General features: G+C 54.1%; 1 protein-coding gene across 1 annotated transcript; it reads left to right on the top strand.

Annotated features, from left to right (window-relative positions):
- Positions 1–1,405: 1,405 nt before the first annotated feature.
- MEF2B (myocyte enhancer factor 2B) lies at positions 1,406–16,462 on the top strand. The gene is made up of 9 exons (XM_011366723.2): positions 1,406–1,449; positions 12,770–12,852; positions 13,363–13,566; positions 14,266–14,400; positions 14,868–15,015; positions 15,164–15,297; positions 15,391–15,484; positions 15,626–15,737; positions 16,091–16,462. The coding sequence occupies exons 2-9, from the start codon at positions 12,799–12,801 to the stop codon at positions 16,314–16,316; spliced, it is 1,107 nt and encodes a 368-aa protein (XP_011365025.1). The 5' UTR covers positions 1,406–1,449; positions 12,770–12,798; the 3' UTR covers positions 16,317–16,462.
- The last annotated feature ends 4,522 nt before the right edge of the window (positions 16,463–20,984 follow it).

Genomic DNA, 20,984 nt, shown 5'->3' on the forward strand with positions numbered 1-20,984 from the left:
TTACGTGCCTTGGAGCTGAGGCAGAAGCCCCCAGACTGGCCTGGGCCCTGGTGTGTCCTTGGGACACCTGAATGTCTGGCACTGGACACTGAGGGGCAGTGATGGGGCTGAGGGGAGGCAGGACCCCTGATCTCCACCTTATGACACAGTGTGAACCTGTTTTTATGTCCAAAGAGACATCTGTGCTCAAGCTAGAGGTCCAAACTGTCCATGTCACAGACTGATAAACTGAGGCATGGGGAGATACACAAACCTGCTTGCTGCCTCAATGTCCCCCACACATGGTATCTCCACATGCTTCCTTGAATCCAGGGGTCCAGCCATCTCCTGTTGTCTTCTGAGAAGGTAGATACCAGGCAGCATTGCAGCTTACCTACTCCCCACCTTCATCTGTCCCAAATCAGCACCACCCTCTCTACCTCCCATCCTCTCCCTGGGCTCCCAGCCTGGTCTGCTCCTGCCTTGGCTTCATCTCCCTAATCCCCCCCATCAAAGAACACTATGCACTCTTCTACTGTACCTTTGTATAGGGCTGTTCCCCTCTCTCGGTGGCAAACTGCTACTCAGGCTTCAAGGCCCAGTACAGTGCCCTCTCTTCTGGGAAGCCCTCCTTGACCCCTCTGGCTCAGTCCTGACCCCACAGGGCTGGGGGAGTGTGTGGCAGCTGCTCTGTCTCCTTCAGAGTGGGGGCTTCTCCAGGATTACTTAAGCCATCGGCATCTTCATCCTGTAATTCTCTCCACATTGATTCACTCGCCGACCTTCCTCTGACCCTCCTCTCTGGGCCTGGCCCTGTGGTGTGTGGTGCTGGGATCCCAGGGAAAATGTGGAGTTAGAGGTCTGGGCTGGGGGCCAGGCAGTCTTCGAAGCCCGACCACCATCAGCTAACCTTTAAAGTGGGAGAGGGCACCCAGCAGCTAAGGGCGCCCATTGACTCTCCTGTCAATGGGCGAAGCCACACAGGCCTCTGCTGAAGCCCTTTCAGTCCCTCCATTTGAGCGGGAGCAAGGGCCAGTGTTGGCTTTGAGAAGAGCTCAGTCCCTGGGACCATCTGGGTAGGAGTTACATTTCACTCAGGATGGAGTGAGTGTTGGGGCTGGCAGTGGTTAGAGACAGGGTACAAATTATGGTAAAGGGGACCCAGTGCGAGTAGGGGAAACCTAGCAGGTCTGATACAGCCTTTTCTTGACTCCCTCTACCTCATTATACACATCACAGCGTTTTTCCGGCTCTGAGTCCCGGGCCCCAGAACTCCTGAGGCGGGGCCACACCCAAGTGCCAGCCCATCACGGCCCGTGGGCACGCCCTCTATGCTAATGAACATCCCCGCCCAATCAGCTCCAGGGGGCGGGGCCGCCCACTCTGAAGGCACCTGCGGCCGCTGGGCACCCCGGGCTGTGCCGCTGCTGTGAATCCGTGCACGCGTGTCTGAGGGTCCAGGCCGAGCAGGTGCGTGTCGCGTCGGGACGCGGCTCGTGCTGTGTCCTTTGAATGTCATCTGTGGGTTGGGCTAGGTTTGGAGGTCCCAGTGTGTGGCTATGCGTCGAGAGTTGTGTGTCTAAGAGGTATGCGTCCTAGGATTGTTGAGTCCAAGGTGTTGTGTGTCCAAAGGGTGTAAGTCTGAGAGATGTGTATTCAAGGGTTGTGAGTCCAAGGGGTGTGAGCCTGAGGGGCAGGGTGTGTCAGAGGGTTTCTAAGTTCCAGGGTTGTGTTTCTGAGAGGTCGTGTGTCCAAGGGGCATGTGTCTGAGGGTTTCGATGTTAGTTGGGGGGGAGTTGTGTGTCCAAAGCTGTCCTGCCCAGAGTCCCTGTTGGGTGTCTGTGAGCTGCGTGTCTGGTCTGTGGGCTACAATGTCCTGTCCTGGAGCGCACCTCTTTTCATACCCTTGAGACCCCTGTGCATAATCCCACGCCTTCCTACTGTGAGTGTGCCCTTATATCATGGCCCCAGACCTGCGTGTAGCGTGTAGTATGACCATCCCCGTGTACCCCGGGTTATTGCCATGACCCTTCACCTGCCCCCATAGGGCCTCATGCAACAAATGTGGGGCCTCAGCTGGACCCACAGGGTACCCATGTGGTGCGTACAGAGCTCTGGGGCGGTGGGCCACAGCTGCCTTAAAGGGGGCTACCACCTTCCCTGTGCGTCAGTGTCCCTATCTAGGACATGGGTACAGAAACAGTATACAGCACATGACAAGCTAGTGGCTGCTACTTTCATAGTCATGGTCCCCTTCTCCACCTTTCTCAGCGTCCAGGGCTGCAAGATGTCAGTCAGCGTAAGGGTCCTTGGCCTCTCCCCAGCCCCAGCTACAGACCTGAGAAGTTAGAAATAGCTGAGGCCTCCTGTCTAACTTGACTGAGAAATCCTCACTGGGGAAAGTCAGGAGTTCTGGACCTTTGGAGTCTGGGTACAAAAACTCTTATATTCTTGGGGTAAAGAAACTAGGTTCAAAAAAGTATTAGACTTGGAAGGACTGGTATGTGGGTTTGAAGTTCGCCTTACTCTCTCCTGTGCCCATTCCTGCCTCCCACCACCTGTCCGAGCTGAAGAGTAAATCTTGGCCTCCAAGGAATGGAGTTTCCAGACATTTAGGGACTTGGGGTCTCACCTAGGAGAGTTGGAAGCTGGTTATCAGGTCTGAAGTTCCACTTTGCAGGAGGGAAGACTGAGGCCAGTTAGAGACACCCAGACACCTCAAAGAATGGAGCACAAGATGGCCCCTCAGCACCCCCAAGAGAACAAAAGCCAAGAGTGAGGTGCTCCAGCTTCCTCTCTCCCCGCTCTGTATATCTCAAACAGATGGCTGCTCCTCTCTGAGCTCCATGGCCACCAATGTGATCTGAGCAAGTTGAGCTCCGTCTTACTTCCTATCTCCAACTAATGATTTATTTCATTAAATCATTACCCAACCAGGCAGACATCTGGAAAATGCAAATTAAGAGGAGAAAGGGAATTAAAATCATTTGTCGCCCCAACACAGATGCAGTGAGTGTAGACATATTGGGGATCTGGCCTTCCAGAAGATTTGAGGTAAATATGCACCTGGAGACAGATGTCATTTTTGGAAGGAGTTTATCATAAGCCTGAGCTCCTGGGGCGAGAGAGCTCATCTCAGCCCCGATCCATGAATACACATGGGTTTGGGTCCCATTTCTGAGCCCTCAAAAGAGCTTCTCTGGGCCTGCATGCTGGGGACTTTGAGGCTACCCCATCACCCCCAGGCTCAGGAATGAGTGTCTTGGACACCAACAATGCTCAGGCCCACTTCCCAGACTGGGTGGCCACAGAACGACCTTGGGTAAAGTCCAGGCTTGAGTGAGGATCTGGGGGTCTTGCCGTGTGACCCTGGGAAGAAGCTCACTTCCTCCTGTGTAAAACAGGGCCACTGTCTTCGCTTCGCTGGGCTGTCTGTGGGTCAGGTGGGATCTGTGTGTAAATGAAATGGCACGTGGGCCCAGGCCTGAGGTCCCATCTGAACTGTGACCTAGTGGAGGTTCCTGTGAGCCCCAGCCAGGCCCACCCCACCCCACCCTCTGCCATGAGTAAAGGAGGCCTCAGGTCTCTTGGCTTTCCTGTCCCATTCTCCAGGCTCAGGTTCACCTGAGGTCAAGGTAGGGTTTTTGGAAGGGTGTAGTCAAGGCTGGTTGGCTTGAGGAGCCACTGCCGTGGGCACAGGCCTGCTTCATCCACTTTCTACACCCACAGCCTCAACTAGGGGTTGCTGTCCTGGCCTCCTGCTCTGACAAGACATCTCCCCACAGTAGCCACTGAGTCTGCTGAAAATCCCGAATCAGACCACAGCTCTCCCCTGCTCACATACCCTTCCATGGCTTCCCATTGCTTAAAGTCACCCTCTTGCCGTGACCTCACCTCAGGCCCCTTGTAGCCTCCCTGCCCTCTTTGGTCTCCATCTGCCCTTCACTCACCCCGTCCCAGCCATACCTGCCTCCCCTGTATCTGGAACTTGCCTAGTACATTCCCACCTCAGGGCCTTCGCACCTTCCATTCCTTCCACCATATCTCTACATAGCTGGTGTCCTCTTATTCTTAAGGACCCCCTTTTTAGAAAGACCCTTCTGGCCTCTATGTCCCAAGCAGATCCCTCCCCTACTACCCTCCACTGCCTCCCTCTGTTGAATTTCTCCCTTGAAAACCTTGATCCCTGACACAGTTATATGTCTGTTACCTCCCCTGCCAGACGGGGCAATGGGGGAGGCCAGGCTGGGTCTATCCGCTCCCTGCCTCTGTGACCCCAGCACCTGGTGGGCTCCCAGACATTTCTGGGGAAAGAGTGGGGACCAGGGATGCTCCAAGGCCCCATCCTGGGGTCGCTACTGACTGTGTCTTGGGTCTGCCGGGCTATGAGCCGAGTCCCTTCTGCCCAGTGCTGACAGATGTGCTAATTTCCCAAGCAGGGAGGCCTGGGCCTCTGGGGATGAATTTCTGGAGCCCCATGGGGAGATCTTTCTCTGGAACAAAGAGAGGAAACCTTGGGCTGTTCCTAAAGCTGCGCTGTGGCTTCAGGGACCTTGCTTGGGACCTTAGGTGGCCCTGGACTCTGACTTGAATGGGATAGCCGAATGTGGAGTCAGTCTCTCTGGCTCCAGGCGTCAGGGTCCCAGGCCCCTTGGGAGGTAGGATGGGGCAGTGGGCCTCCGTTTGCATTGGCCGTGACAGAGAAACTGGCCTCTATGTCAGGCCAGTTTCCTTCCGAGGTGGCACTGAGACTTTAGAAAGTTCAGTCCCTTGGCCTGAGAGGAGCATAAACACCATTCAGTTGGCTGTTGTGCTGCTATTGGTTCTTTCAAGCAGGCGTTTCAAACTGAGGGCCCGTGGACCAGATGGGAGCCTCAAATTTGTGAGTCGCGAGGTATTTAAAAGAAAACTGAACCAGTCGCCAATATTTTTTCCATTTGTTAAGATGTTTGCTCATTCAGAGTGACTGGTGGCCTATTCTGTGCCAGTGCTGGGGAGGCCATCCCTGCCCTCGCAGAGTGGACATCCTCACGGGGTGATACAATTGCCAAAGAAAGCATCAAAGGAGCACAAAAATTATCCAGAAGGGCTAATTGTTTCAGGGAGAGATGGATCCTGCCTGGGGAAACCAGTGCTTCCAGAAACAGGGGTTTCTGCCTGGCCTTGAAAGATGGCTCCTCAGACTTGGGCAAAGGTCTGTCTTTGGGAAAGTGTCCGGGCTGTCTGGGCCTGGTGTGTCAGGTACCCAGAAAGGGGAAGAAGGTGGTTTGGGAACTTGCCGACACATGAGGCCTCCCCAAGAGGAGGTGGGCAACAAGGGGGTGGGCACCTGGGGTCCATTGTACAAATGGGGAAAGTGAGGCTCAGAACATGTCAGGCAGTGAGTATATGGTAGAGCCAGGATTTGAACCCTGATCAGACTGAGCCCACAGCTGCAGCCCTGTCCTTTCAGTACATGGCCACAGTGGGCCCTGGGGAGGGGTCTGTGAAGATGGGTTTGAAGGTTCCCCACTGGGCCTCAGTTTCCTTGTGGATGCTAGAGGGAGCTATATACAATGGGACCCCCAAAAAGTCTTCTGCAACTGGAACATTCTGGGTTTCTGGGATTCAGAGGAGCATGTGGGAGACACAACCCACTCTCATACACCCAGTCCCCTGCCCCCATCTCTCCTTTGGAGGTGCTGACCATTGTTCCTCAGGAAGTCAGAGGTAGGTGATATGCTGCAGGGATGGGGCCCTACCCGTGTCCGGGACCTGTGTGTAATGAGGGACTAGCATGGATTTGGGGAGTCTGTATGTGTTTGAGGAGCTCTGTGTATATCCAGGGGGTCTGCATGTTGTTGGGGGAACTGCTGTGTTTGGGGGTATCTGAATGTATTCAAGAATCTGTGTACATTTAGAGGATTGGTACAGGTTAGGGGCTCTGTGCATCGGGGGATCTGAGTGTGTTTGGGGCTATGGGTTTTTGGAGAGCTGTGTGGGTTTAGGGGGGTCTGTGTATATTTTGGATTCTATGTTTTGGGGTCTTCCGTATGCAGGATTCACATATATTTGAGGATGATGCATGTTTCTGGGGATCCATGTGTTTTAGATACCTCTGTGTATGTTTAGGGGATTTCCCTACCCCATATGAAAAGTGGGCTTTCTCCCTGCCCCCCAGATCTCCTACCTGGGTCTGTCTGGGGCCCTCACTCTGAGCTGAGTGCCACCAGGGGCCGAGGAGCATGAACCCAGTCTGGGCCCAGTGATAGGAGATGAAGGGAAATAGCATATATAGAGCACCTACTATGAAGCCTCCCCCCAAAACTCAGCCAGGCTCCCTGACTCCCCATTTTCTGGGGGAGAAAACTGAAGCCCAGAGAGGTGTGGTCACATGAGAGGCACAGCGGGAGCCCACCCTGTCCCTGAGGGTGGGTAATGGCCTCCAGGAGCCACTGTGGGCTGAGCCAGCCCCTAGGTCACCCACAGTATCCCTCACCTGGGACAATGTCTCCCAGGCCCCAGGGAGGAGGCAGGTACAGGGCCCTGGCTGGAGGGGGGGTCGCTGGCAGCTGGGGTCGGAGCCACTGGAGCCCTCAAGAGAGGGGAGGGGGAGTCCCAGTTTTCCAAGGGGCTCTTCCTGTCTCCAGTAATGAGGTACTTGGGGAGCAGGTGATGAAACCACTGCCTGGGTTGCGTGAGGCAGGCCGCAGGCCTGATTTGCTGTAGTGGCCCAGGAGTAGCGCCCCCTCCCCGCTTCGCCGCGTCCCGTGGGCCCTCGCCGCAACACCCCCTCACCTCTGCCACCCACCTACATCTCACTTCTCCTTTCCTCCCCTCCTTTCCTGGCCCAGGTCCCCCTACAAGCTGTGGCTTTTGGGCTCAGGGGTCTGGCAGCATGCTGTCACTCATCCCCCCATTAAAGCCCCACTGGGAGCTGAGAAGAGGAACTTGACTCGTTCCTGATCTTTTCTCTCAAACCCTCTCTGCAAAGCCTTTGAGGCCATAATTCTTGACCCATTTTATAGGGGAGGAAATGGGGGCTTGATGCCTCTGAGCATGTCCCGTGCTTGTCGCCATGGTATCATTGCAAGATGACGTGCTGAGTCAGCATCCCCAGTTCCAAGGCCTGGCCCTTCTAGCCTCTCAGAGGCTGGAAGACAAGTCGATAGACCCCCACCCCCACCTCCTCCTCCCAAGTTGACGAGAGAAGGATCCTCACTCCCATTTACAGGTGAGAAAACTGAGTCTTCCCACGGCAGGAGGCCAGGATGAAGGGTCAGTGGGAGGGTAGGATTTCTTCCAGCCCGCTATTTCCATCCCTGAGAGTGAAGGGGCTTCACCAGGCTGGGGAGGTAACAGTTATGGCCTGAAGGCCCCCAGGGGTGTTTGTCAATTGACTTATTGACCACAGGTCTCACTGTAGAGATTTTCTGATGCTTCAGGCACTCATGAAAATCTTCCTCCCTCCTCCCAGTGCTTTCCTTGCACAATGTTCGGGCCTGGGAACCCAGGCTCCTCCCCAACCCTAGGCATAAGCCACCAGCGCGTCGTGTCCTCTCCATTGCCAGATGATCCATGCACTCTGCCCACCTTAGCCACTCCCATTCAGAGGTGACTGAGGCCATGTCACAGGTTTGTCCCCCGTCTCCCACCTAGACACCTGCCCCAGTCTTTCCTTGTCACCTCACTCCTACCTAGACTGTTCCCCACAGCAGCAGGCAGGAGCTTTTTTGAAAAACTCTTTTGGTTGAGATAAATCGCAGAAATCATCCAGTAGGGCCAACAAATTTCCACAAACTGAACACACTTGTGTACCCAGACCCTGGATCAGGGAGAACACCCTAGCCCCCCAGACTCCCACTACCCTGTCACGGCGCCTGCCCTTGTGGCCGCTGTGCTGACATCCATCACTGTAGGTGAGTTTTTCCTGTTCTGGAACTTCATGTAAATGGGCTCACGCTGCGTGTCTCCTCTGTGGAGTCCAGCACTGTTGAATCGGCACAGGTCTGGGACGTTCCACTGTGTGGCTGCGCGGAGCTGGAGTGTATCTTTTTTTTCTGTGCTGTATACTAGTCCATCATAGACTCTACCAGAAAATATTTATCAATTCTCCAATTGAGGGCATTTGAGTCATTTCCAGTTTGGGGCTATGATGAATGAAGCTGCTGAGAACACTCTTGTCTATGTCCTTTGGTTAAACATGGACCCATTTCTCTTGGGTGAATAGCGAGGGGAGGGATCACTGGGTCACAGAATAGACACATGTTCATCTTTAGTAGATGCTAGTTTTCCACAGTGACCATACCTCCTTCCCCACCCACCAGCAATGCGTGAGGGTGCAAGGGGATTTGTGAAACTCTAAAATCATATCTCGACCCTCACCTGCCCTCAAACTCTCCATCGCTGTCCTAGAGGAAAGTGCGCATTCTTCACTTCACGGTGACCCACAAGGACTTAAACGATCCAGTCCCACATCTTCGCCACCACCATCCTCCTCACTTCTCCCCCTGGCCACGCTGAACAGCCATACAGACGTCTTTTATTTTTTTCAAAATGCCAGACTCAGGTTCACTCTGATTTTTGCCCTTGCAGTTTCTCCTGCCAAGACCACCCCTCCCCCAGATCTTCCTACCGCTGACTCTCCCCTTGCTTAGCTGTCTCTTTCTCATGCTTCAGGTCTCGGCTCAAAGGTCACCTCTACAGAGAGGTCTTCGTTGAAATTCCTGACTAACGTTGCCCCTTTTGTGGTCAATACTTCTCTCTTTTGAACTTAGGTTCTGACAGACGAGAGTTTCATAAAAATGACTTGGGCAGTTTTCAAAAGTCTGAGTTAGTTTAAATACCATCGCACTTTCCCGTCCTTTGAAGTTCGATAAAATAGCCATAGAACTATCTGGGCCTATTGTCTTTTTATAGTAGGTCTCGGTCACTTTTCTAATCTTCTGTGGTGATTGGTCTACTTACACTTTCTATTTCTTGTGAAGTCAGTTTATCTCAGTGGTTGGCACATTGTTGATACTTAATAAATGCTAATATGAGGGTGCGAAGAAAGGGGTGGAGAGGAGCTGGATTCTTGGCTCCAAAACCCACCCCCTCGCCCATCTCCTCAGGCCTCGATCCAGCTTCTCCATTGAGGCCCAGTTCCATGCTTCCTCTTCTGAGATGCTCTCTTGGATTTCTCCTGGCGCTTCTTCCCTGCTCCCTTCCTTGTCAATGGGTCCGTCTCTCTGCCTCTGTGCTAGGCAGGTGTCACAAGGTCTCTGCTTTCTGGCTGGACATTGGTGTGTGGTGGAGGGTGGGGGTGTGCACAGAAGAGGCTTCCCCAACCTCAGCCTCCCCACCTCATGCCTGGCACATTCAGCAGTGCCTCCTCCCCCCAGCAGTTCCGATCATGCCAACATCTGGAGAACTGGCTGCTGGTCTGTCTGCAGCTCAGGGTGGGGATTTGCATGTAAGTACAAATATATATGCACACCCCGGGCCTTCCGCCCCCGCATTCCTTGGCTGGCCCTTCACACCTGGGCCTGAGACAGGTCTATGCAGTGGCTAGATTTGCATGCGCGTGTATTTCTGGGTAGGGAGTCAGCTGGGGGTGTCTGAGAGGAAGTTGTTGAGGGAAGCTGGGGGCAGTTGAGATGTATCTCGACCTGTTCTATTCACCAAATCTATCCAGCCACCCGTGTGTCTGGTCCTGAGGGGCTTCCAGTCTGGGGGAAACAGAGTTAGATATATATACCTCCAGCCCCATGGGGTCAGAAATGAAGGGAAGGACAGGGACTGTGGGAGTCTAGAGTGAGGGCAAGGAGGGCTTCCCGGAGGGATGGGTTTTTTGAGCTGGGTTTTGAAGCGTGAATAGGAATTGGCCAGATGAAGAAGGGGCAAAAGGGCTTTCTAGGCAGAGACATTTTGTTGAAGGTAAGGAAAGGTGGGAAAAGGCTGATTAGGGCAGGGCCTCAAACGCCAGACCAGGAACTGGAACTTTCTCCTGATGGCAGTAGGGAGCCATGAAGAGTGTATGCAGTGAGAGTCATGATGAAAGCTGTGTGTTGGGTAGATCCCTCAAGGGCCAAAGCCGGAATGACTTTAGTTCCTGGTTGAGAATTGGGGGTTCCAGGATCACTGAGGATCAGAAGAGTCAAACCCCTGTGTGAGCCTATCTGTGCCTGTCAGCCCTGGCTCCAGAGATGGTAGAGGATCTGGTGACTTCTGGAGGACCCAAAGAACCCTGGAGTACAGTGACTTCATCCCCAGTCTCTGCCCAGACATATGCAGCCCTGGCCTCCCCTCCGGTCTCTCGCCATCACTATTCTGCTGCCTACTACAGTCTTGCTCCCCATGGCAGCTAGGGGAAAGTTTTCAATGATAAATCAAACTCTCCTTTTTTGTTCAAAAATCTTCCCATGGCTCTCCATCACTCTTAGCCCCAAACCCACTGCCCTCCCTGCAGCTCAAAGAATCCAGAGTGGCCTGGCCTCTGCAGCCTCCCACCTGAGCTCCTCGCTCCAGCCATGTTGCTGTGTCTTGTCGTTCCTCAGGGCCTTTGCACCTGCTATTCCTTGCTTCCTGGAACTCACTTCCTGTCTCAGCTCCTGGGTCTCAGAGAGACCCCTCTGACCTTTTGGCTCTTGAAACTGCCCCATTATGTAACCCTTGCCCTAGCTGGGATGTCCTTGTCTAAAATGGGGACAGATGAAGGGACTGGAGTCAGATCTTCCAAGCCCAGATTCCCAGGTCCAAGTCCCATGTTCCCATGGGACCCCAGGCGTGGGGGGCACTTCCGGAGTCATCTTGGCACTGGGACCTCCTGGCCAGTGCCCCCTCTTATCCCCAGGGACCTATCAGGGCGAGGGCAACACATCCCAGCCGTGGGAACGAGCCTGATTCCAGCCAGGGATTATAATTAGCCCCAGAGGTTAAATTTAGCAAGTCAATCTGGAGCTAGGGCGCTCTCATCGTCTGGGCTCTGTATAGTGTGACTGCTTAGAAACGCAGCCCAGAGAAGGTGGAGGACACTCCTGGGGTCACAAAGCCGACCACATATGATGGCCGAAGTATCTCATACTCCTGGTCCCTGGGACTTTGGGATGAAAGGGGTCCTTTCCAGACCCCTCAGTCTGGAATCTAAGAAGCAGGTATAGCTACTGGTGGAGATGGCTGTTTCCCAGCACTTCTCCAGAGCTTTTTCCCAGGCCTGTGCCAGGTGCTCTGCATTTCATACCCACCCCATTCACAGAACAGCAACCTGAGGCCTAAGGAGAAGGCTGCCCAGTGAGACAGAGGCTGGCTGGGACCTGAGCGCAGGCCCATTCACCATGGGCAGGCCTGTGACATGACCTCAGTCACCTCTGACATGGGAGTGGCTGGGAGGTCAAGCATAGCCGTAGAGTTGGTAGAGGGAGTTTCAAGGGTCTCGGTGGCCCGGGGGTGGCTATCTGTATGGCAGGATGAGTGCTACGTGACGGCAATGAGATTTCTTCTGGACCCCAACATGCTGCATGTCTTGGGGACATACTGCCCTCTCCAAGCTGCCCATTCTCACCCTTGAGGACCCATCGTGGAGTTCCAAGATCCCCGTGAGGAAGGTCCAGGGTGTCTTCCAGGCGGGCCTAGGCCCAAACCCTGGTCTAAGGGCTCCAAGCCTGAGGCCTTTCCAGGGCATCCCTGCCTCCTCCTGGTGGAAAGTGGGGCAGGAATGGGTTTCTACTGCTTAAAAGAATTTTTTTTTAAAACAGAAATAGTCTATAATCACTGAGGGGAAAAGTTAGAAAATTCAGATAATTAAAAAGGTAAAAAAAAGACTCAAAAGGCCACACACATTGTATGACTCCATTTACATGAAATGTCCAGAACAGGCAAATCTGTAGAGACAGAAAGCAGATCAGTGGTTGCCAGGGGCTGGAGGAGGGGCTTGGGGAGTGACTGCTCATGGGGATGGGGGTCTCCTTTTGGGGGAGACGAGAGATTTCTGGAACTAGGGAGGTGATGGTTCTACAACATTGTGAATGAACTAAATGCCACCGAATTGCATACTTTAAAATGGTGGCTTTTATGTTATATGAATTGCATCTCAATTTTTTAAAAAAGGAAAAACTCTCACCCATAAATTTCTACCTAGTGGTGACTCCCATCATGAGCCTTTCCTTCTAGTCCTTTTTCCACTTTCCATGCAGTTTTTAAATGTATATTTTCTTGTAACCACAGCCCTCGATCTTGCTGGGGGGTGGGCTGTTGTGGGATGAATGAGTTGAAAAGTGTCCGAGGGACAGACCAGGCCCACTTTCAGTGGCTTGGGATTACTGATCACTGCCCTGGATGTCCTTCCTGGTCTGTTGATGGCTTTTAGGCTGTTGCCAATATTCATAATAGCAGCAATTACATGGCACTTGCTGTGTGCTGGGCAGATCTGAATGGCTCATGTAGCTTAGCTCATTTTGTCCCCAACAACAACGGGCAGTAGATGACACTGTCACCCCCACTGCACAGATGGGCGCCCAGGGAAGTCAGGCTCCCCAAGGTACCACAATTACCAGGGGGTCATTTTTTAAATGCTGAGGTAGAAGAATCTGTACTTCCACCTTTTGCCCTGGTCAGTCTTCTCTTTACATAGAGTTGGTCCGAAGGTGTTCATTGAGCATCTACTGCATCTTGGGATGGTGAGAGTAGGGCTATGGCACTGACGCAGCCTGCTGTGATTTCCTCCATCATCTCCCCTCAGTGCCTGATGGGGGGCGTGGTGAAGGACAGAAAGGAGGCTGAGTTCCTGGTCCCAGTCTCCACACACCTACTCTGTTTTCTTCTTCCCTCCTAGACCAAGATCGCTCTGCCAAGTCTGGGACAATGGGGAGGAAAAAAATACAGATCTCACGCATTCTGGACCAAAGGAATCGTCAGGTAAGTTCACTGGGTGTAACAGTGGTTGAGGAGGCATTCCTGGCAGGGGACACAGCCTGGGCGAAGGCTTGGCCATTTTGGGAACTATAAGGGAATGAGTCTTGATGCCATGTCTGGAATTTAAGATGTAGCATTTGCTCATTTTCATGATTTCTTCATTTATTCCCTCTGGGGACAGGAGCCCTGGTCACAGGGGAGATGGAACTTGACACAAACACACCTAACTCAGAGGGCTGGACCAGAGGGAGGCACAGAAATGGGGAAGCTCAGAGGGGGAGTGTGGGCTCTGCCTGGGAGGCCAAGGAAAACTTCCCAAAGGAGAGGTCTTGTGGGCTGGGTTTTGAAGCATCAGTAGAAGTTTACCAGGTCGAGAAGTGAGAAGTACAGCCAGAAAGACCAGCACATGCAGAGACACAGAATCATGAGGTGTGTTCAGGAAACAGTCCCCTCCACCTCCCTCACATCACCCCAAATCCTTGTCTCCTGCCCACTCATGGGTCCTGGGTCCAGGTGACATTTACCAAGAGGAAGTTTGGGCTGATGAAGAAGGCCTACGAGCTGAGCGTGCTCTGTGACTGTGAGATCGCCCTCATCATCTTCAACAGTGCCAACCGCCTCTTCCAGTATGCCAGCACGGACATGGACCGAGTGCTCCTGAAATACACAGAGTACAGTGAGCCCCACGAGAGCCGCACCAACACTGACATCCTCGAGGTACCCTGGGCCCTCCTTCCCGCCCTATGAAGCCAGCACACTCTGCTCACTCTTGATTTGTACAAAAGATGAAGGTTGCAATCTAGCTTTGCTGCTGGTTAAAGCAGGTTTGGGGGAATGGAGGGTCCCTCTGAGCCAGCCGCCTTATTGTAGAAATGAAAACATCAACCACTGCGCATGAGGGCTGCACTGTGTGCCCCTCACATACATTATCACATTGAATCCCATCATCTGTTTGGTGAGTACAGAATAGAAAATGAAAGGCACCTCGGAGCAAGCAGACTTCGCTGAGGCCCGGGAATGTGCGGGGGTCACTGGTCCTGGGGGAAGGGAGCTTAGGAAAGCCTATGAAGTTGTCCTTAGGTGCTCAGTTTGCCAACATTTATTAAGCGCCTACTGCACTCCAGGCTCTGAGGCAGCAGAATGGAGATACCTGAGTCATATTCAGGAGTGTTAGGACAGTGCCAGCAGGCCTGGGTAGATCTCTGGTCCCAGGGCAGGATAGTCCCTCTTGCACACAGATAGAAATTACTAGATCATAACTCACTGGGGGTTTTGGTCGATGGGATTTGGCTGGAGCAGGCTGTGCCTGCACTTGGCCCACCCACAGAGCTGGTTAGGTCTCTCCCTCTCCCACAGCACCAGGATCCCTGGCTAGGATGGAGATGAGGGTCACCCTGTTGTGTCCCCTCCCCATAGACACTGAAGCGGAGGGGTGTGGGCCTCGATGGACCAGAGCTGGAGCCCGATGAGGGGCCTGAGGGGCCGGCAGAGAAGCTGCGGAGGCTGGCAGGTGACGGGGGTGACCCAGCCTTGCCCAGGCCCAGGCTCTATGTAAGTTACTCCCTGCCATGCCATGAATGGGGCTCTCACCCCATCTCCTAGGCCCAGGTGGTCAAGGCTGAGACTGAAAGAGGAACCTAGGGCCAGGGACCCTAGAGGCTGGGGACAGGTCTCAGCCTGGATGGGCAGGAATAGCTTCCTGGGGGAGTAGGCATTATAGCTGGGGCATTGAAAGGTGAATAAGTCCAACAAGCAGATAAATCTTTCTTTGATTCACCGAACACCTGGGAAGCCCTCTCAGTGCCAACCGCATGCTGAGTGAGAAGCCTCAGCTCTGGGCCTAGCTGTCAAGGAGCAACAGAGCCAGACAGAGGCTCTCCCAGCCATGTGAAGTCAGGCCAGAAAGAGTGGGGGCTTCCAGAAGGTAGAGGCTGGCCCCGGGACTCATTGAGATTTTCCTGTACTTGATGCCCTCGCTTCCTTGTTCCTCATACCAATCCCGTCCTTTCTGCCCTCAGCCAGCAGCCCCTACTATGCCCAGCCCAGACATGGCATACGGGGCCCTGCCCCCACCAGGCTGTGACTCTAGTGGGCTCGGGGAGGCCCTGCCTGCCCAGAGCCGCCCATCTCCCTTCCGGCCAGCAGCCCCCAAAGCTGGGCCCCCAGGTAAGTGTGGGGTATGGGCCCTGGAAGAGGTAGGGGTGGGATCTTGGTTCTGGCACTGCTTGGCTGGCTGTGTGCAGCACCTCTGGAACTCAGCCTTCAACAGATGACATGGCCATGCCCCACTCTCTGGGGGTCTCCTGCTCCACAGGCCTGGCCCACCCTCTCTTCTCACCGAGCCACCTTGCCAGCAAGACACCACCACCCCTATACCTGGCAGCAGATGGGCGAAGGCCAGACCTGCCTGGTGGCCTGGCAGGAGCCCGAGGGGGACTGAGTACCTCGGTGAGTAGGGAGAAAGAGTGTCTGGGCTAATGAGTGCAAGCAGGGTGGCCTGAGTGTGGGCCTCAGTTTCCCCTCCATCCTTTCTCCACACAGAGAGGCCTCTATGGTAGCCTGCAGAGTCCGTGCTCAGCTGCAGCCCCAGGACCCCCACTGGGAAGCTTTCCCTTCCTCCCGGCAGGCCCCCCAGGTATCAACCTCCACCTGTCCTGCCGTGGGAGGTATCCATACACCTTCCCGCTGGGCAGGAAATTGGCTGGTGGGGTGGGTCAGGCTTAGGCAAGGGGCTCCCAGAGGTGGAGGCCTCAGTTTACTCCTCCTGCCCCACCAGAATATGGCCTGGGAGACCCCCCTCCACCCCCTGGCTTGCTTCAGCCCCCCACCCTGGCCCCCTGGCAGCCCTCAAGAGGTGATGGGCCTCTAACTGCCCCTGCCCAACCCAGGTAAGTGCCCTGACTGCCTTGCCATCCTGAGTCGGGATTCCACCTGGGGCCCTTCCCAGTTGTCCCAAGCCCCTAGCCACTCCTGACCCCTGGTGGCCACTCCTGGTTCTACACTCAGCACTTCCAGAGTGCTGGGGGACGGGCCGCGAGGCAGAGGAGGGAGGGGAGGGAGGGAGGGTAGGGGAGGGGGGGGTGGCTATTTTGGATGCCCCAAGAGGGACAGCCACCCCCTCCTTTCCCAACATCTTCTGCTGAGCCTCTGTCCAAGCCCTGCCACCTCCTGGCTTCCCTCCCTTTTTTGAAGAGTTCAAGGCCCCCTTCTCTCTCTCTCTCTCACTCCTCTCTCCTTGCAGTGGGGGCCGCAGTCTGGGCGATGAGGGCCCCTCAGCACGCGGTGCCTCCCCGCCGACCCCCCCAGTCAGCATCAAGTCTGAGCGCCTCTCGCCGGCCCCTGGGGGCCCTGGTGACTTTCCCAAGACCTTCCCCTACCCCTTGCTCCTGGCCCGGCCCCTGGCAGAGCCCCTACGACCCGGGCCCCCACTGCGCCGGCTGCCCACTGCTGATGGCTGGCCCCGGTAGTGGACCTGGGGATAGCACCTGCCCTGCCCCCCAAACCAGGCGGAGTGCGGGCACATGCGGTCTCAGCCTACCTCTCCACGTCCTTAGAGAAGACCCAGTGTATACCATCCCCTCCGCAGTGGGGACCTGGAGGAGGAAGGCTAAGTTCAGATCCACGGTTGGGGGGCTCCATTCCCCCTTCCTGAGTGTGTTACCCACCAATAAAACATATTTGGAGTCCGTGGACTAAACGATCTGTCGCTGCTCAGAGCCACCCCCCACCCTCGCCTGGGTCCTCCCATCACCGCCCCAGTGGCCTGTCTTGCCTTGTCTTGCTTTGGGGTACTCCCTATAGAATTACACCCTGAGACAAGAATTTGAGCATGGGTCGGGTATAGGGGAGGAAGGCTGGCAGGTGGGGAAGTGAGGGCAAGGGCCCTGCAGAAGCACTAATGAGCTAGTGAAGAGGTGGGCAGCAGGGTTCACCCACTGGGACCCTGGGGGACCACGTGGAGAGCTCCTCCTGAATGGCTCCACTCCACTCCACCAGGGACGGGGCTATTTGCCCTCCAACTCTGGGGCTCTCAGGTGGTGGGCTCAGGAGGAAGTTCCCAGGCCAGTGCAATCAATCATTTGCAGCAAGGAGCAGTTGGGAACCTTGAATGTTGGGCTACTATACTGTTCCTCCTTCAAATAGTCTTTTCCCTTGATCCTCGACTCAGTAATTTCGTTCCACTGGAGGAAGGAGGGAGCCGCCCACTCCAAGGGGCGCAACCCCCTCCCACTCTGACCTGTCTCTTGTGTGCTAACAGACTTAAGGGTCTAGGAGCCCAGGGGAGCTCCATTTGCTCATCCTGTCTCCAGACACCCCAAAAGTGGTCTCAGTGGATTCTTTATGACACTCAGATCTGACCCCTGACCTTCCCAGGCTCCTCAGCTGCCTCCACTCACTCTTTCCCTGTCCCCCATACTGTCCCTTGCCGTGAGCCCCCTAAAAACACTTGCAGTCCCAATGCCAGAGCCATGCTGGTCCTTCCTCCTGGACCACTTCCTTCAACCCCCAACTTACTTTTTTTTTTTAAAAAAGACTGCTGCCTGCCCTCCAAGGTTCAACTCCATGTCCTCTCCTCCAGGAAGGCCTCTGCACTGCCCCAGGCCCAGAAACTGCTCCTGAATGCTTAGCAGATATAGTTTCTTTGCGATCGCCAATTTGGACAGAAATGTGGAAAACATGGAATATTGACATTAGTGCTTATAAGATTTGTGCCCCCTGCTCTTCTACCAAGATCCAAAGCTGATTGATCCAGCTTGGCCATTCAAGACCCTCATTCCCTCTGATCACCCTAGCAGCTCACGGAGGTGCTTTTCCAGTAAAATCCAACACCTTGCATCCTACCATTAGCACATATGGCCCTAGATGGCGGATAAAGAGGAGAGGTTGTGCATAACAGGCTTCAAAGTGAATCCTGACCCCTGAAATTCAACACCTCCCTCTTCCCAACCAAGACTTAGGGCTGGCTCCTTTGAGGGGTGGGGAAGAGGGCAGAAAGTGTAAAGTGACAGACCTTTTATGTAAGGTGGAGGCACTCTAAGTGGCCACGTATAGAGCACCACTCGCATGCCGGACCCATCTAGAATTAGTGTTTCATAGATCTTCCCAGTTCTTGCCACCTCATCCTCAGTGAAGTAGGGCTTTGGGGTCCCAGTTTCCAGGGCAGGGACATGGCATGATCAAAGGTCCCATCTCTGGGGCTTTTGTGGCGGGGGGGTGGGGTGGGGGCCTGGGGCAAGAGAGTGGCAGGAGGCTGAGGGGCTGTGGGAGGGACACTCTGGTGTCGTGGGAGAAGAACCACCAGGATCGATGGATGGCTCCGACAGGGGGTAAAGGGAAGAGGGTGCCATGGCAACTCGCAGCCTCTGGCCTGGATGGGGGGGCATTAGGGGAGCTCCTGCCTGCACTGGGAGGCCTGTAGAGAGTGTAGGGGAGGGGCATGGGGTAAACTCGAGGCCTCTGTAGGATGCCAAAGTTAGGCTGGGGATTCTTCTCACCCAACTCAGACTCAGGTCCTAAATCTTCCCCACCTACTCCCTTGTGTCCATACCCACCCTCAGAGGAGAGGCGAGCCACTGCCCCCACTCCAGCCCATGACAGTGAACTCCAGGATCCAGCCATGTACACAGCCTCCTCCACCTCCAGCAGCACCATCAGCACAGGCATGGTGGTTACCTTGTGGGTGCAAATTCTTCACCTGGGTTACACTTCTGGTTACCCATCAGGTCAAAAGGACCCTGGTCATCCACTTGGGGTGGATAAACTTTCCTCCAGTGGTCCCCACAGTGTCCCCACTAGTCACAGCTTCCCACACAACCAGAAACAGGACCCCTGGGGGAAACTGAGGCACAGCTGGAGAGGGTCCCTTTTCAGCCTTTGGATCTCATCTTCACAGTTGTCAAGAAGCTGGGACAATCTCTGAAGTCTGTGCCTACGGGCTAAGTGCCCAGTGTGGGGTTCTTAAAAACGTGGGCCACTTTCAAAGACTGGGGAACTCCAAGACTGCTGCATGTATTTCTGGGTCCCCATCCCTGGGAAGCTGCACTTTTACCATATGCCATTAGGTGGCACCCAATAGCGTGCGTTGGATTCTGTGGTTCCCATTTAACTTTTTAAAATAAAATAGAAATAGTAATAAATAAATAAAATTAATCTTGGCTTCTAGGTACTTCACCCCATGTTTTCAGGCTCCGAGCCTGGGGACCCAGAAAAGGCTATGTCATGTATTGCATGTGTGTGTGATTATAGATGTACAGCATAGGGTGCCCTAGGCCATGATGGGACGATGGGCAGGCTACTGGATTCTAGAAACACCTCTGGGTCCAGACCCTAGCTGTGCCCCTGTGGCTCTGTCGGGAAGGAAGTAGAGAGGGTTGTATGAAAGTGCCCTATAGCCAGCCTTGATAAGGACATGAAGGTGACATCGGCCAGGGCCAATGTTACAGTCAGAGGGTCCTGAGTTCTCGAGGAGCTCAGTCACTGGTTGGAAGCACTGTGGGAATCATGGTCTGGGCACAAACATGGTGGTGAAAAACAGAGATCTGAGAGATGTCTTTTTCAAGAGCACTGTAACCAGAGGTGGTGGGACGGTCTGTGTGGAATGAGAATGTGGACCTCGCTGTAGTCAGAGAATGTGGGACATCAGTGTAGACAGACGTAGGGAACATCCAGTGAGGATCGAGGTATGTGGAAAACCCAATGGAAGCCAGAGAACGAGGAGCGTCCAGTGGAGAACAGAGATGTTGGACAATGAAGAATGGAACACACAGACCTTCCGGTGCAGAAGAGACTTGTGGTTTTGCATTGTGTGAGGTGAGAGCCATGGATGACTGTGAGCAGAGGAGGGACATGGTCTGGCTCAAATGTTAACAAGTACCCTCAAGCTGCTCAGGAGAAAATAGACTGTGGGGGCTGGGGTGGGGGCCAGGGGATAGAAGCCAGACACCAGGGAGGGGGGACTGCAGGCAAGATATAGTCAAGGCTGGATTGGGTGGAGGTTGTGAATGGAATGAGGCCAGGTAGGGCTGTGGTTACACTTGGAAGGTGGAGCCATCAGGAGGAACTGACAGATCAGATGTGGGTGAGAGGCCAACTCCAGCATTTGTGGATAAGCACCAGGAGGATAGGGAAGTGGTGAGGAAAGATAAGGAGCTCCTGGGGCCAAGATGTGTGTGAGTTGCCTGTGATTTACTACATGGAGGGTACTGTGACACCCGAACTCAGGAGGTGGGGCCCATGAGGAAACTCAGGTAGTAGGGAGGGATTCGGGCCTCTCAGGGCCTAGTATCTTCCTCAATTAAATAAAGACAATTGTCCTGCCACCCTGGCAGCTAGGAGCCTGCTGGAGGGAGCACATGCCCATCATGGAGTAGGCCTGCAGCAAAACTCCCCCAACCTGCCACCTTTTCTTTCTTGTTCCCTCATCTCTGACACCTTCCCCAAATCCCAGCTTCCTTGGATCCCACCTGTATGCCCTAACCCTGAGGTCATGACCCCCATGTAGTTCATGGGAAATCCCAGTGATCCTTACTGCCACTGTCATTCATCCTCTTTCAATGGGACATTCTGAGTCCAGAGGACCAAAGTCACAAACAGCAAATCCACTGCAAAGTGACAATCACATGTGATCGCAAAGACAAAATCACCCACAGGGATGAGGCAATCAACTGTACAGGTACTCACCCACACAAATACCCTCAGACTTTATCACAACCATATATATGTCCACACTCACGAAGACAAATATCCATAGAAACACAGATTGCAAAGCTTAGGCACTTATGCTAGAAGCTCTTATCTTTAGCCTAGAAACAGAAAACATCAGATTCATGATGCCAACACTCGGTCTTTGATTCAGCCATGCCTGAAATTGATTTACTTTTCTGTTACATGAGCCAAAAATTTCCCTTTTTTACTAGAGCCCATTTGAGTTGGATTGTGTGTGTGTGTGTGTGTGTGTGTGTGTGTGTGTGTGTGTGTGTGTGTGTGGCTCACAACCAGAATCATGGCCGATAGAGATGAATAAGGCTCTTGCCACGTGAAAAAGATTGAGAAAGGAGGCATTCAAGATGGAGCACAGCATTTACAGAGGCCTGGAGGTATGAGATAGAATGGCTGATGCAAGCTGTGCTATAGTG

The sequence above is a fragment of the Pteropus vampyrus genome, unplaced genomic scaffold, assembly GCF_000151845.1.
Source record: "Pteropus vampyrus isolate Shadow unplaced genomic scaffold, Pvam_2.0 Scaffold126, whole genome shotgun sequence".
Classification (NCBI taxonomy): Eukaryota; Metazoa; Chordata; class Mammalia; order Chiroptera; family Pteropodidae; genus Pteropus; species Pteropus vampyrus.

Coding starts and splice junctions, on each gene's coding strand:
- MEF2B (XM_011366723.2), top strand. CDS start 12,799: ATGGGGAGGAAAAAAATACAGATCTCACGCATTCTGGACCAAAGGAAT. Junction 15,016..15,163: donor CCCCAAAGCTGGGCCCCCAG/GTAAGTGTGGGG, acceptor CCTGCTCCACAG/GCCTGGCCCACCCTCTCTTC. Junction 15,485..15,625: donor CCTCCCGGCAGGCCCCCCAG/GTATCAACCTCC, acceptor CTGCCCCACCAG/AATATGGCCTGGGAGACCCC.